The 17,463-nt window shown below is 36.1% G+C and overlaps 1 protein-coding gene across 5 annotated transcripts in view; it reads left to right on the plus strand.

Annotated features, from left to right (window-relative positions):
- The window catches only part of DNAH12 (dynein axonemal heavy chain 12), a 203,626-nt gene that overhangs the window by 25,849 nt on the left and 160,314 nt on the right, over window positions 1–17,463 (plus strand). For all 5 annotated transcript variants that reach the window (XR_013357830.1, XR_013357829.1, XM_077858421.1 and 2 more), the window contains exons 13-17: window positions 145–280; window positions 11,793–11,918; window positions 12,733–12,867; window positions 13,199–13,392; window positions 13,887–14,130. Coding sequence is in view for 3 of the 5 variants with exons in the window: in XM_077858421.1 (XP_077714547.1) it covers window positions 145–280; window positions 11,793–11,918; window positions 12,733–12,867; window positions 13,199–13,392; window positions 13,887–14,130 (835 nt within the window). In the remaining 2 variants the exon portion in view is untranslated. The remainder of the gene's footprint in view (window positions 1–144; window positions 281–11,792; window positions 11,919–12,732; window positions 12,868–13,198; window positions 13,393–13,886; window positions 14,131–17,463) is intronic.

A 17,463-nucleotide genomic window follows, 5' to 3' on the forward strand; every position in this document is an offset into this window, starting at 1 on the left:
TAAATGTTTTAAGACATCTTAGTGTCTTAATATTTTAAGGATATCACAGTTCATATTTTACAATAATCATAATATAACACAAACATATTGAGTATGATATAGCATTAATTACCATAGCCATAGTAAAGCAGAGTATTATGTCAGTATTTGCAGTGATTTTGAAGCAATTAAGGAGCATGCATTAAAAGTCCCTGGAACAACAGAAGAGATGATGGATCTGATAGCTTATGTAGAGAAATCCCGGACTATAGGGATTCAAGAGTTGGCTTTACGGATCAAGGTAAGAATCTTTTAATTTGTATGTTTTAAATTAGTTTCTTTTTATTGTGAAATATGATAAACATATTTAAAATATGTAAAACATAGTTAAACTGAGTTATAAAGTACCCACCTGGGCAGCCTGTATGGCTCAGTGGTTTAGCGCTGTCATCTGCCCAGGGTGTGATCCTGGAGACCCCAGAGTCCCGCATCAGGCTCCCTGCATGGAGCCTGCTTCTTCTTCTTCCTGTGTCTCTGCCTCTGTGTGTGTGTGTGTGTCCTCAAGAATAAATAAAAATCTTTTTTAAATTATTTTTTTATTTTTTATTTTTTATTTTTTTAAATTTATTTTTTATTGGTGTTCAATTTACTAACATACAGAATAACCCCCAGTGCCCGTCACCCATTCACTCCCACCCCCCGCCCTCCTCCCCTTCTACCACCCCTAGTTCGTTTCCTAGAGTTAGCAGTCTTTACGTTCTGTCTCCCTTTCTGATATTTCCAATAAAAATCTTTTTTTTTTTTAAAAAGTACCCACCTATAATGCCATGACTAAGTTAAGAAATAGGATATTGCCTGGACCTCTGAAGCCCTCTGTGTGTGACTTTCTGATCATAACTGCTTCTCTCCCTCTCTGCCCTAGAGGTTTCCCTTGGTTTCTACAATAATCACACATTTTTATTCTTTTGTGCCACGAACTATGTGTGCATCCTCAAACAACATGAGCTTAAAAATTTTTCTTTCTTTTATAATTTACATTTAATAGTATACTTATGCCTTCCCAAGCACAAGATTGTATACCCATTCACCTATATTGTACTCTAATTCATTGTTTGAAAATGTGAAATATAACACACATACCCCAAATTACATAAAACATAAATTGTGCAGTTTAAAATCTTATAAAGTAATCACACCATAATTATCACCCAGGGAAGAAATGGAACCTTGCCAACACATTAGAAGCTCATCATAGTTGCCTCTTTTTCCTGGATGTGTACACTATCCTGACTTTTGTGATAATTGCTTCCTTGCAACTTCTTTATAGTTTTACTGTCAAAATATGCATTTCTAATCAATATAATTAATTTTTGTCTCATTTAGATCTTTATATAGAATCATACTGTTTCTGTTCTTTTTTTTTTTTTTTTTTTTTTTTTTTTTTTTTTAAAGATTTTATTTATTTATTCATGATAGTCACAGAGAGAGAGAGAGGCAGAGACACAGGCAGAGGGAGAAGCAGGCTCCATGCACCGGAGCCCGATGTGGGATTCGATCCCGGGTCTCCAGGATCGCGCCCTGGGCCAAAGGCAGGCGCCAAACCACTGCGCCACCCAGGGATCCCCTACTGTTTCTGTTCTTTTGCATCTTGCCAACATTATGTTAGTAATGCCATGCCATTGTTTCTTAGCTTCATTTTCATTGCTGTCTTATACTTACTATTATATAATCATATAATAACTTGTTATTTTAGTTTTATTGTTCTGGATATTTGGTTTGTTTCTACTTTTGCTATTAATAGCAATACTGCTGGGAACATTTCTGTACATGTATCCTGGTTTATATATTCATGCATTTCTCCTAGATATTATAACATATTTATTTTCACCTTTACTAGCTAAGGCAAAACTCTTTTCTAAAGTAGTTTTGGGTTGCCTGGGTGGCTCAGCATTGAGCATCTGCTTTGGCTCAGGGCGTGATCCTGGAGACCCTGGATCGAGTCCCACATTGGGCTCTCTGCATGGAGCCTGCTTCTCCCTCTGCCTGTGTCTCTGCCTCTCTCTCTGTGTCTCTATGAATAAATAAATAAAATCTTAAAAAAAAATAGTTTCAATTTTATACTCCTACCAGCAGTGTATGAGTCCTACTATTTTACACCCTTACTTATGCTTGCTCTTGTGAGATATTTTAAATTTGCCAGGCTGTTCTCTTAATTATAGAGAACAAACTGATGGTTACTAAGGAGGGAGGTGGGTTGGGGGTGGTGAGGGAAATAGGTGATGGAGATTAAGGAGTACACTTGTTGTGATGAGCACTGGGTGATGTATGGAAGTGTTGAATCACTATATTGTTCACCTAAACTAATATTACACTGTCTGCTAGCTAAATGGAATTTAAATAAAAACTTTAAAGAAAAAAGAATAATTGCTGTTCTGTTAGGTGGAAATCATTGTATTTTTAATTTGCATTTTCCTGAAGAAAACTGAATTTGAATACTTTTCATATGCTTTTTAAAAAATAATTTTTTTATAACAAAAGTAACATAATGACAGTAGAGAAGTAAGAGGTACAGAAAAACATTAAGCTGACCAAAAACATGAAACATATTCCTACTTAATAGAAAATTGAGGGATTCCTGGGTGGCTCAGCCTTTTAGTGCCTGCCTTTGGCTCAGAGCGTGATTCTGGAGTCCCAGGATTGAGTTGCGCATCAGGCTCCCTACATGGAGTCTGCTTCTCCCTCTGCCTGTGTCTCTGCCCCTCTCTCTCTCTCTGTGTCTCTCATGAATAAATAAAATCTTTTTTAAAAAAAGAAAATTGAGTATCATATTTTTGACTTAAGATTACATCAACATGAAAAAAAGGATTTTATTGTAAACATGTTTGACTTAAGATTGAAACAAATATGAAACATAAAAATGTATTTTTGAATATTTAAATTTACAGGTTTAGATGTGTCAAGAATAAGTGAATTATTTAACCATTCACTGTTGGATATTGAAGATGCCTCCAGTTTTCATTTCTTAATTTATTTTTTTAATTTACTTTTAAGATGCCTCCAATTTTTTTAAAAATTTAAATTCAATTGGGGGATCCCTGGGTGGCGCAGTGGTTTAGCGCCTGCCTTTGGCCCAGGGCGCGATCCTGGAGACCTGGGATCGAATCCCACGTCAGGCTCCCGGTGCATGGAGCCTGCTTCTCCCTCTGCCTGTGTCTCTGCCTCTCTCTCTCTCTCTGTGACTATCATAAATAAATAAAAATTTAAAAAAATTAAAAAAAAAGAAAAAAAAATTAAATTCAATTAATTAAGATAATTATTAGTTTTAGAGGTGGAGTTCAGTGATTCATCCGTCTTTTTTTTTTCTTCATTGCTTTTATTTATTTATTTATTTTAAAGATTTATTTTTATTTATTTATGATAGACATAGAGAGAGAGAGAGGCAGAGACACAGGCAGAGAGAGAAGCAGGCTCCATGCCGGGAGCCCGACGCGGGACCCGATCCCGGGACTCCAGGATCGCATCCTGGGCCAAAGGCAGGTGCGAAACCGCTGAGCCACCCAGGGATCCCCTGCTTTTTATTTCTATAAATAATATTTAGAGAAGTATATTGACAGCCACGCCTCAAAGTTTGTCATTAACAATATGTCCGATGTCTTCACAAATGCTGTCCCCCACACAGAAGGACTAATCAATCATAAGATCCAGGCTGTGATTGACCTCAAAACAGACTTCTTCTGAGCTGAAAGATTTCTTGTTTCATTTGGAATCTCATATGTTCCGTTTTGCATTTGAACACTGTATGTCATATTTCCCCATTAAACTACAAGTATTATGATTATATTATGAAAAAATAGTATATGACTATGGGGGTATTTCAAAATAACAGATACCTCAGATATTCCCATCTTAACAAGTGGGGAAATGAATAACACCTATTTGAAGTCTTCAGAAATGCTAGTGATTCATCAGTTTTATATAATATCCAGTGCTCATTACATCACGTGCCCTCCTCAATGTCCATCACCCAGTTGCTCCATCCTCCCACCCACCTCCCTTCCAGCAACGCTTAGTTTCCTTCCTATGATTAAGAGTCTTTTACGGTTTTTCTCTATGATTTCATCTTGTTTTTTTATTTTTCTCCTTTCTGCCCCTATGATCCTCTGTTTTGTTTCTTAAATTCCACATATGAGTGAGACCATATGATAATTGTCTTTCTCTGATTGGCTTATTTCACTTACCATAATACCACCTAGTTCCATCTATGTTATTGCAAATGGCAAGGTTTCATTTTTTTATGGTTGAGTAGTATTTCATCAATATATATATATGTACTTATATATATAATAGTACTTCTAGTACTATTGAAATACTTTTATATATATATACATACCACACTGATATAGATATATGTTATTTTAGATATATAATAAATATTATATATATGTATGTGTGTATGTGTATGTATATATATATATACATATATATGCATATATATGTATATATATATATATATATATATATAAAGATCCATTTATCTGTCAATGGACATCTGGGCTCTTGCCATCTTGCCATTGTGGACATTGCTGCTGTGAACATTGTGGTGCAGGTGCCCCTTTAGATCACTACATCTGTATCTTTGGGGTAAAAAACCTAGTAGTGCAATTGCTGGGTTGTATGGTAGCTTTATTTTAAACTTTTTGAGGACCATTTTCCAGAGTGGCTACACCAATTTGCATTCTCACCAACAGTATAGGAAGGTTCTCTTTTCTCTGAGTCCTCGCCAACATCTGTCATTTCCTGACTTGTTCATTTTAGCCATTTGATTGGTATGAGGTGGTATCTCATTGTGGTTTTGATTTACATTTCCCTGATGCTGAGTGATGTGGAATATTTGTTCATGTGTCTATTGGCCATTTGTATGTCTTCTTTGGAGAAATATCTGTTCATGTCTTCTGCCCATTTCTTGATTGGATAATTTGTTCTTTGGGTGGTGAGTTTGATTAGTTCTTTATAGATTTTGGATACTAGCCCTTTATCTGATAAGACTTTTCCAAATATCTTCTCCCATTCTGTTGGTTTTCTTTTGGTTTTGTCGACTGTTTCCTTTGCTGTGCAAAAGCTTTTTATGTTGATGAACTCCCAGTATTTCATTTTTACCTTTGTTTCCCTTGCCTTTGGAGACCCATCTAGCAAGAAGTTGCTGTGGCCAAGGTCACAGAGGTTGCTGCCTCTGTTATCCTCTAGGATTTTGATGGATTCCTCTCTCACATATAGGTCTTTTATCCATTTTGAGTCTATTTTTGTATATGGTATGAGGAAATGGTTCAGTGTCATTCTTCTGCATGTGGCTGTCCAATATTCCCAACACCATTTGTGGAAGAGATGGTCTTTTTTCCATTGGATGGTCTTTCCTGCTTTGTCAAAGATTAGTTGGCCATAATGTTGAGAGTCCATTTCTGTATTCTCTATTCTGTTCCAATGATCTGTTTGTCTGTTTTTGTGCCAGTACCGCACTGTCTTGATGATTATAGCTTTGTAATACAGCTTGAAGTCTGAAAATGTGATGCCACCAGTATTGTTTTTCTCCTTCAATATTCCTTTGGCTATTCAGGGTCTTTTCTGGTTCCATACAAATTTTAGGATTGTTTGTTCCAGTTCTGTGAAAAAAGTCAATGATATTTTGATAGGGATTACATTGAATGTATAGATTGCTCTAGGTAGCATAGATATTTTAACAATATTAGTTCTTCCAATACATGAACATGGAACCTTTTCCATTTCTTTGTATCTTCCTCAATTTCTTTCATGAGTGTGCTACAGTTTTCTGAGTACAAATCCTTTACTTCATTGGTTAGGTTTATTCTTAGGTTTCTTAAGGTTTTTGGTGCAATTGTGTGTAAATGGGATTGACTCCTGAAGTTCTCTTTCTTCTGTCTCAGTGTATAGAAATGCAACTGATATCTGTGCCTTGATTTTATATCCTGCTACTTTGCTGAATTGCTGTATGAGTCCTAGCAATTTTGGGATGGAGTCTTGGGTTTTCTACATAGAGTATCATGTTATCTGCAAAGAGTAAGAGTTTGACTTTTTCTTTGCCAGTTTGGATGCCTTTTATTTCCTTTTGTTGTCTGATTGCTGAGCCTAGGACTTCTAGTACTATTGAACAACAGGGGAGAGAGTGGATATCCCTGCTGTGTTCCTAACCTTTGGGGAAAAGCTCTCAGTTTTTCCCCATTGAGAATGATATTCACTGGGGGCTTTTTGTATATGGCTTTTATGATATTAAGGTATGTTCCCTCTATCCTTAAATTGTGAAGACTGTCAAATTCTTTTTCTGTATCAGCTGAGAGGATCATATAGTTCTTGTCCTTTCTTTCTTCTTTTTTTTGAAATATATTTTATTTATTTATTCTGGAGAGAGACAGAGAGAGGCAGAGACATAGGCAGAGGGAGAAGCAGACTCCATGCAGGGAGCCAGATGTGGGACTCGATCCCGGGACTCCGGGATCAGGCCCTGAGCCAAAGACAGATACTCAACCACTGAACCACCCAGGCTTCCCAGTTCTTATCCTTTCCTTTATTAATGTGATATATCACCTGATTTGCAGATGTTGAAAGACTTGCAGTCCAGGAATAAATCCCACTTAGTCTTGGTGAATAATCCTTTTAATGTACTGTTGGATCCTATTAGCTAGTACCTTGGTGAGAATTTTGGCATCCATGTTCATCAGGGATATTGGTTTGTAATTCTCCTTGTTGGTAGAGTCTTTTTCTGATTTTGGGGTCAAGGTAATGCTGGCCTCATGGAATGAGTTTGAATACTTTTCATATGCTTATTGACCATTCGGAATTCCTCTTTGGTGAAATGCTTTTACATGGTTTTGCCTATTTTTCTTTGGGGTTTTGTGTCTTTTTTATTTTTTAAAAAGATTTTATTTATTTATTTGAGAGACAGAGAGATTGAGAGAGCATGAACAGGGGGAGAAGTAGAGAGAGAGGAGCAGACTCCTCACTGAGCAGAGAGCCTGATGCAGGGCTGGATCCCAGAACCCTGGGATCATGTCCTGAGCCAAAGGCAGACACTTAACTAACTGAACCACCCAGTTACCCTCTTTTTCTTATTGGTCTATAATAGTTTTTTTTTTTTTCAATTGTGCTAAAATATACATAACAAAAAATTTTAAGTGTGCTATTTCATTTGTAGTTTTGAAGATACTATTGGTAAGTATCCTTTTTCTTTTACTCTAATTTATTCTAACTTTTTAATGGTATTTTTTGATGAAGAGAAGTTCTTATTGTAATGCAGTCAAATGGGCAATGTTCCCCCCTCTTTTTTTTAAAGAGGGAGGGAGGGAGGGAGGAAGAGAGAGAGAGAGAGAGAGAGAGAGAGAGAGAGAGAGAGAGAGGTGAAGGAGAGAGGCAGAAGTAGAGGGAGAGAATCTTAAACAGGCTCCATGTTGCTTAAGGCAGGGCTCGATCTCACAACCCTGAGATCATGACCTGAGCTGAAATCAAGAGTCTGACGCTTAACTGACTGAACCACTCAGGTGCCCCCAATGTTTCCTTTTATAGCTAGTGCTTTCTGTGTCTTGTTTAAGAAATCCTTTCCTACCTAGGGACATGATGATTTTTTTCTTATATCCTTTTTTAGACTTGTGTAGTTTTCCCTTTCAGGTTTAGGTTTTCAGTCTTCCTAGAATCTTATTTTTGTGAATGATGTGAGGTTCAACCTAATTATTATTTTTTGGACAAAACTGGAAAACTTTATTGAGAGAATTTTAACAAATTTTGAACACAAGAACAGTCTACATGGTTTCAGCTTGTCTTTGTTCAATCCTGGGGTTTCCCTTCGCCTGCTTCCAGCATCTTAAGGGGCTCTAGATTTGCAAGTCTATTCCTTTTGACAAGTCTCTTCCCTTTGACATCAGGACTGTCTCCATGCTCTTTCCCAGTCTCGGGAAGAGTCAGTTCCTCCTGATTAGGTTCCAGGGCAGACCCTTGAGCTACAGGTACTCCTTCATCTCTTCTCTCTTAATCAGATATAATATCCTGACGCTCAATTGGTGGCTCCTTTCCTTGTTGCTCAGCACTGGGAACCACAGGCCAAATCAGCTGCAAAGATTTTTCATCATCTCATCTTGCTCTAGGCCTGAATGTTGGCCTTACTTGCCAATTCATATTTCACACAAGACAGACAACGGCCATTTTGCTGACACACCCAGAGAAAAGCAACCTGTTTATTTTTCCACATAGATGAGCATCCACATCCACATAGATGAGCAATTATGTATTTATCATAGACTGTATTTGAGTATAATTGACACCAAATTTACTTTAGTTTTAGATGTACAGCATAGTGATCCAACATCTCTATACATTATGCTACGCTCACCACAGTGTAGCTACCACCTGTCATCATATAATATTCTTACAATTATCATTAACTATATTCCCTGTGCTGTACCTGTTACTCCCGTGATTTATTCATTCCATAATTGGAAGTCTGTATCTCCCAATCCTCTTCACCTATTTGACCTAACTCTTCATTTCCTTCCCTCTGGCAACCATCAGTTTGTTCTCTGTATTTATAGGTCTGATTCTAGCAATAATAAGTCTTGATACTTGGTAGAACATGTCCTCCCATTCTTCTTCACCAAGTTTCTTGCTTGTTCTTGGTCCTTAGAATTTTCATACCAATTCTAGAATTAGCATATCACATTTCATAAAATACCTTTTGGGATTTTGGCTAAGATCACATTAGTAATAGTTTTGGGGATTCCTCGGTGGCTCAGCGGTTTAGCGCCTGCCTTTGGCCCAGGGCATGATCCTGGAGTCCCAGGATGGGGTCCCGCATTGGGCTCCTTGCATGGAGCCTCCTTCTCCCTCTGCCTGTGTGTGTCTCTGCCTCTCTCTCTCTCTGGGTCTCTCATAAATAAATAAATAAATAAATAAATAAATAAATAAATAAAGTCTTAAAAAATATTTTTTTTGAGAATTTGCATCTTTCTGGTATAAATTTTAGAATGAGTTTTTCACATTCCACAAAAATCTGTTGGGATTTTTATTAGGAATGCATTAAATAGAGAGAATTGGCACATTTACACAGTAGTCTTCCAATTCATGATATATCTTTTTAAAAAAAATTTGTCTCTTCTTTAAATCTCTCAGTATTTTATAATTTCCTCTGTAAAAGTTGTACTCATCTTTTTTAGATATATTTTCAGGTACTTAATATCTTTTAATGTTATATTAAATGATATCTTTAAATTTTAAATCATTTTATTACTTGAATACAGAAATATAATTTATAAAATAATTAAGACTATTTTTTAGAACAGTTTTAAATTTATAGAAGTACAGAGTTTCTTATTACATAGTCCTTACTGCCCCCTACACTCAATTTACTCATTGCATCTTACATTTGTATGGTATATTTATTAGAATTAATAAACTAGTATTGATACATTATTAACTAAAATCCACAGATTATTCAGTTTTTCTTAGTTTTTACTTAATGTCCTTTTTCTGTTTCAGGAACCTATCTTAGACACCACATTATATCTAGTTGTATCTTCTTAGGCTCCTGTTGGCTCTGAGAATTTCTCAGATTTGGTGGGTTTTGTTGTTGTTGTTGTTGTTGTTGTTTTTGTTTGTTTTTATTTTAAGTAGCCTCACCTAACATGAGGCTTGTAGTCAGTGTTGCATGCTCTACCAACTGAGCCAGCCAGGCTCTCCCTCTTTTGTTTTTTTTTAATGACATTGATAGTGTTGAGAAGTATGGGTCAGGTATATCAGAGGGTAGCCCTGTGTTGGAATTCATCTGATGTTTTTCTCATGATTAGACTAAGGGAGGTAGTGGGCTTTCTGAAGGAGGATCACAAAAGTAAATGCCATTTTCATCACATCAAATCAAGGGTACATATTATCAACATGACTTACCGTTATTGATGTGACCTTGATCACCAGTCTGAAATAGTGTTTATCAGGTTTCTCTATTCTTTCCTCCCCCTTTCCATATGTTGTCTCTGGAAGGAAGTCACTCTATGCAGCCCACACTTCAGAATTGGAAAATTATACTCTGTTAGAGTGGAGTAGCTACATAATTTATTTGGAATTCTTCTGCATGAGAGATTTGTCTCCTCCTCCTCTTATAATTTACTCAATTACTTATTTATATCACTATGGACTTATGGGTATTTATTTTATACCTTGGGCTATAATAGAATTTTATAACATAAAATTTATTGTTATGTATAAATAAATAGCTATCACTGAATTTTTTATTAATTTTTGAAATTTCTTTTTTCTGGGCAGCCCTGATGGCCCAATGGTTTGGCATTGCCTTCAGCCCAGGGTATGATCCTGGAAACCTGGGATCGAGTCCCAAGTCAGGCTCCCTGCATGGAGCCTGCTTCTCCCTCTGCCTGTGTCTCTGCCTCTCTCTCTCTCTGTGTGTCTCTCATGAATAAATAAATAAAATCTTTTTAAAAAGTTAAAAAAAAAAACTTCTTTTTTCTTTAAAACCTTAATTTTAAAAATGTTGTATTTTGGGGTGTATGGGTGGCTCAGTCAGTTAAACTGCTATCTCTTGATTTTTAAAAATATTTTTATTTATTATTCTTTTAATATATTTTTATTGGAGTTCGATTTGTCAACATACAGTATAACACCCAGTGCTCATCCCATCAAGTTCCCCCCTCAGTGCCCGTCACCCAGTCACCCCAACCCCCCCCACCTCCCCTTCCACTACCTCTTGTTCGTTTCCCAGAGTTAGGAGTCTCTCATCTTCTGTCACCCTCACTGATATTTCCCACTCCCTTTCCCCTTTATTCCCTTTCACTATTTTTTATATTCCCCAAATAAATGAGACCATATGTTTGTCCTTCTCCAATTGACTTACTTCACTCAGCATAATAGAACTTAGAACCCTCCAGTTCTATCCATGTTGAAGCAAATGGTGAGTATTCGTCGTTTCTGATGGCTGAGTAATATTCCATTGTATATATAGACCACAGCTTCTTTATCCATTCATCTTTCAGTGGACACTGAGGCTCCTTCCACAGTTTGGCTATTGTGGACGTTGCTGCTATAAACATTGGGGTGCAGGTGTCCTGCCGTTTCACTGCATCTGTATCTTTGGGGTAAATCTCCAGCAGTGCAATTGCTGGGTTATAGGGAAGTTCTATTTTTAACTCTTTGAGGAATCTCCACACTGTTTTCCAGAGTGGCTGTACCAGTTCACATTCCCACCCACAGTGCAAGAGGGTTCCCCTTTCTCCACATCCTCTCCAACATTTGTTGTTTCCAGCCTTGTTAATTTTCACCATTCTCACTGGTGTGAGGTGGTATCTCATTGTGGGTTTTGATTTGTATTTCCCTGATGGAAATGATGCGGTGTCTCTTGATTTTGACTCAGGTCATGATCTAGGATCCTGAGATCAAGCCCTGCATGATCAGGCTCTGTGCTCAGCAGGGAGTCTGCTAGAGGGTTTCCTTCCCTCTCCCTTTACCCCCCTCTCCCCACTCATGTGTGTGCTTTTTCTCTCTCTAAAACAAATACATAAATCTTTAAGAAAGTAAAAATATTGTGTATTTTTATTTTTCTTCATTTTAATAGTTTATCTGAAGAGTTTTTTGCATGTCTACATATACCATCATATAAATTACAAATAGTGAATGTTTTGGTTCTGTCCTCATAAACATGACATGTTTCCAAAACATTATTTAGAGTTTTAGAAGTTATTGGCTCTTCTGTATTCCATAATGCCTTGGTTTTTCTAGATGATGTATTATATCTGGAGCTTTTTTTGTAGGAATCCAAACGCCGAATGAGTTACTTTTTAGATGTTTTCCTATTTTCTCAAGAAGACTTAGCTTTAAATTCAGCTGTCCTTATGTGGCCTTGGAAAATTAATCCCATCTTTGATGAAAATGATGAGGTAAATATCTTTTTCAGTTTATATTTTTTTATTCTGATATTTTAAGCACATTTATTTGATCTACCTTTAAAAGCTAACTTTATGTGTCAATATGAGTTTGGAGCTAGCAACATTTATAGCTCTGCAAGCTTAGGACAGGCTGTTAGGCTTAATACAGGATCTGGTAAGAAGTGGGACTGACATTAAAGAGGTCAGAACTATTATAGATTGATAATAACAGTAAGCACTGCCTTAAGTATTTTGCATTTAGTAATTTTTTTAATACTTGCAAAAATCCCAAGTGCTCCTATTTCCCCCATTTCATAGATAAGAAAAGTGAATCTCTGAGAAGTTAAATAACTGGCCCAGTATCAAAGAGAAAAGAAGTAGCAGATTCAGAATTTTATATCAGACTGAATATACTTTAGATTTTGGAAAAGTTCTAGTATAAACCAACCTCTTTTAAAGTGGGAAGTGAGATGGTATAGTAATGAAAAGCATGGACTTAATTTAGATAAACCTAAGTTCCTTTCTTTAAAAAAAGGATTTATTTATTTATTTATTTATTTATTTATTTATTTATTCATTCATTCATCCATTCATGAGAGACACAGAGTGAGCGAGAGAGGCAGAGACACAGGCAGAGGGAGAAGCAGGCTCCATGCACCGGGAGCCTGACATGGGATTCGATCCTGGGTCTCCAGGATCGCGCCCTGGGCCAAAGGCAGGCGCTAAACTGCTGCGCCACCCAGGGATCCCCAGCATTCAGATTTCTGATTTGATAAGTTTCCTTTGTAACAAAATAATTAACTTGATCAAATTGTCTCTTAAAAAGCTCATGGAGAATGCTAAACATAAAAAGGAAAATGAGCTAATTGCCAAGAGAGAGAAACTGATTTTGGAAATAGAAAAGGAATCACGGCGCATGGAAGAGTTTACAGAATTTGCAGAATTGGACCACATGCAACAGGTGTGATAAAAGCAGCTATAACAAGCCTGTAGATTAGTACAGGACATGTTTGCAAACGTTTAAATATATGGAAAAACAAATGTTTCCTATGGCAAAGAGGGGTCTGACTTTTAGTCCTGGAACTGATACTATTTATGTGATCTTCCTTCTGATTTAGTGTTCTCTCTGTAAAATAGAACCATACCTTTTGCTCTATATCATAGTAGTACTGAGAAGTTGATACTTAAAATTGCAATGTAAATGCAAGGACACAGCTTATGCAGTCTCATATTATCATATTTTTATAACATTACTTGGATATTTCTTGAGATAAAACGTTATTTGCTTTCAGTACGTGGCAGATGTAAGGCAACTACAAAAACGTATTCAGGAATCCGAAGAAGCAGTTCAGTTTATTAATAAAGAAGAGGAACTTTTCAAATGGGAATTGACAAAATATCCTGAACTGGATAAATTAAAAGTGAACATTGAACCCTATCAGAAGTTTTTTAATCTTGTTCTGAAGTGGCAACGAACAGAAAAACGGTAATTTCTGGTAATATAATACAAATTGAACAAATGTAAAAAGACATGTAAAATGTATAGTGATTTTTGATGTTGTTGTTGGCTAAGTGTTTAAAAGTAGGACTTCTTCATCCACTTGAAACAGAATCAAGTGTCATGCAGAAGAAATGTCAACTGTTGCTAAGATAGCACCTAACCTTACTGAAGTCTGATACTAAAGTGATATGCAATTAATGAATTTGACTAATGTTTTTGGAGTTAAATCTGCATTTCATTTGGCTGCTCAGTCATTCATTTACAGTTTGATACATTTTTTAGCATATGCAGCATGACTGTGATGATTAATCTTACTTATCTCTCTACCATCAGCTCTACCTGTTGTGATTAAGAAAAACTGTTAAAGTGCTCTTACCTGCAGTTGCTTCTCTTATAAAATAAATCTAGCCTAAAGAATCTCTAAGTTCCCCTCTGCACTCCAGAAGTTTCTGAGTTTAATATTTTGTCTTTCAATTCAGGTGGATGGATGGAGGGTTTTTGGACCTCAATGGGGAAAGTATGGAAGCCGATGTGGATGAATTTTCCCGAGAAATTTTTAAGACACTGAAATTTTTCCAAATGAAGCAAAAGAAGGAATTACAAGAAAAAAGAAAGGCAGCAAAAAGGCGATCTCTGGGAGAAGAAAGAATTGAAGAAGAACCAAAAGAGAATCCCACTATTACTATGTGCTCTACAGTAATGGAGCAGATAAAAGTTTTTAAGGTATGAACACATTTAATGACATTTTATGAAGCCCTGGTAGGAGCTATTACACATCATCCAGTGCTAATGAAGAGAAAAAGAATGATTTGGAAGCAAAACTAAAGCTGAGTCTGGAAAACTAGATCTATTACTAAATCCATGCTTCATTTTTTTCTGATGAAATCATTTAAATCAATCCCTTTGTCAAACAATGGATGGCAAATAGCAAAGATTAGAATGACCATATACAATGATATAAAGAGGATGAAAAATTACTAGTGCAGACCAGTCAGCCTATCCAAGGGCAGCAACACAGGGTATCAGTTGCAAAAGCTTTAAAATCACACACTTAGGTTTGTATCACAATTCTGTGCTTGGTAGTGGCATATCTTGGGCAAGATATTTAGCCTCCCAGGCTTCAGTCATTTTTATGAGAGGATAAAAACTGGTGTTATGACAGTTAATAAGGCCTCCAGCTTCCCTAGGCAGCAGTGGCAGTGACTCCAGGTGTAGTGACAAGTTTCCACTGTCTGCATGCGCATAGCGCAAACTCGGATGGGATCTTGAGCATTGTTTCTTACCTGTATAACTCAGGTTATCAATGTTATGACTTTCATGTATATACTCCCAGAGTTTTGTTGCACGTATAACACTGTGAATATGAATTCTTATTCTTCCATCTTTCTACATAAAATATAGTGTACTACATGTATTATTTTCTTCCTTTGTTTTGATTACTTTATCTTGGAGACTTTTCTCCTCATATTATCAACTTTTTCTCTTTTTTTTGCATCTATATAATGTTATATATTGGTGTAGGTGTGCGTGTAAAAGTGCAACTTCAAGGTAAATTCCAGAAGAGTATGCTAGATTAAAATCTATAGTCAAATTACCTTGCATAGGAGCTAAATCTATTTAAAGTTTCACCACCTTCAACAAGAGAATATCCTCAAACTTGGGTTTTTACTAATCTGCTAAGAAAATTTTCGTTTCTCTTATTACATAAAGTGTTAAGCATATTTTTATATATTTAAAAATGTTTTGTATTTCTTTGTGAATTGTTTGGTCTTAACATTGTCTATTTGTCTATTGAATTATTGGTCTTTTTCTTACTGATTTCTAGGATATAATATATAAATATTATTTAAATGTCTATTAATATTAATTATATTAATATCTCTAGGACATTAATTTCCTAGGGCATTATATTATAGATATATATAACATGTATAAGAGATATTAGGCTTTGCCTATGATGTGTTTTGCAAATATTTGTTATTTGATTTTTGACTTTATCATGGCTCTTGCCTTGCAGAAGTATTTTTTTAAAAAAGATTTTATTTATTTATGTATTTATATATTTATTTATTTGAGAGAGAGAAAGTGTGAGCAAGGAGAGGGGCAGAGGGGAGGGACAAAGTGGGGAGAAGGAGAGAGAAAGAATCTCAAGTAGGCTCCCTGGTAAGTGCAGAGCCCTACTAAGGCCTGAATCTCACAATCTTGAGAGCATGACCCTGAAATCATGACCTGAGCTGAAACCAAGAATTGGGTGCTTAACCAACTAAGCCATCCAGGCGTCTCCTTGCAGAAGCCTATTTATGTTTTTATTTGAATTTAGATTTATTATTCCAAAGTAAATGGAAAAGGAAGTTTTTAAATTTTATGTAGTTATCATTCTTTTCCTTTTTTAAAAAATAAATTAAGTACTCTTTATGCCCAACATGGGGTTTGAACTCATCATCCTGGGATTGAGAGTCATATGCCCCATCAACTGAGCCAGCCAGGCACCCCCATTCTTTTCCTTTGTCTACTGAATTTTAAATTGTAGCTAGAAATGCTTTCCTCATTCCAAGCTAATGTTTTCTTCTAGTACTTTCATAGTTTATTATTTGACAACACTTTATTGAGGATTCTTGAGGAAGGAGGGATATTGATCTTAATTAATTTTCTTGTAATATCTTTGTCAGATTTTGGTATCAGGATTATACTGATCTTATAAAACAAAATGGGGAAGTTTTATCTTCCCTATTCCTTTTAAAAAGAAAAGATTTTATTTATTTAAAGCATGCAGTTCAGTGACTTAGAATATTCACAGAGTTTTGCAACTATCACCACTATCTGATTTTAGAACATCATCACTCCAGAAAGTAAGCCCTTAACTATTAATATTAATGGTCACTCCTCATTTCCTCCTCCTCCTAGATCATGGCACTGCTAATCTACTTTCTGTCTCTATGGATTTATCCATTCTAAACATTTCATATAAGTGGAATCATATTGTATGTGGCCCTTGCAAATGGCTTCTTTCACTTAGCTTATGCTTTCAATGTTCTTCAATGTTGTAATATATATAATACTTCATTCTTTTTTATTGATGGATGATACTCAATTGTATGGATATGTCACATTTTGTTTATCCATTCATCTCTTGATGGATATTGCATTGTTTTTACTTGTTAGCTCTTATGAGTAATGCTGCTATGAATATTTAGGCACAAGTTTTTGTGTGGACATATGTTTCCTTCTCTGGGGTATGTACTTAGGAGTGGAATTGCAGGGATACATGGTGATTCTACATTTAACTTTTTGAGAAACTGCCAGACTTTTTTCCAAAGTAGTTGCACTATTTTACATTCCTACCAGCAATGCACAGGGGTTCCAATTTGTTCACATTCTTATCAACACTTGTTGACAATAGCACTTGTTATTGTCTGTCTTTTTTAGTATAGCCATCCCAATGAGTATGAAGTGGTATCTCAGTGTGGTTTTGATTTATATTTACCTAATGACTAATAGTATTGAGCATCTTTTTGTGTGCTTATTGGCCATTTATATATTTTCTTTGGAGAAATATCTGTTTAAATCCTTTGCTCAGGGGCAGCCCGGGTGGCTCAGCAGTTTAGCATTGCCTTCAGTCGAGGGCCTGATCCTGGAGACCCCAGATCGAGTCCTACATCCGGCTCCCTGCATGGAGCCTGCTTCTCCCTCTGCCTTTGTCTCTGCCTCTCTCTTTTCTGTGTCTCTTTCATGAATAAATAAATAAAATCTTAAAAAAAATAAATCCTTTGCTCATTTTTAAATTGGATTGTCTCTTAATATTAAATTATAATTTTTTATATTGTAGACACAAGTCCTTTATTAAATATGTGATTTAAAAGTTTTTCTCCAGGGCACTTGGGTGGCTCAGTTGGTTAAGCACCAGACTCTTGATTTTGGCTCAGGTTATGAGCTCAGGGTCCTGAGATTGAGCCCTCTGTCAGGTTCCATGCTGGGTGTGAAGATTCTCTCTCTCTCCCTCTACCTGTCCCCCACCACTTGTGAGTGTGTGTGCTCTCTCTCAAAAAAATATGTATC

The sequence above is a fragment of the Canis aureus genome, chromosome 19 (genome assembly GCF_053574225.1).
Source record: "Canis aureus isolate CA01 chromosome 19, VMU_Caureus_v.1.0, whole genome shotgun sequence".
In the NCBI taxonomy this organism is placed as follows: Eukaryota; Metazoa; Chordata; class Mammalia; order Carnivora; family Canidae; genus Canis; species Canis aureus.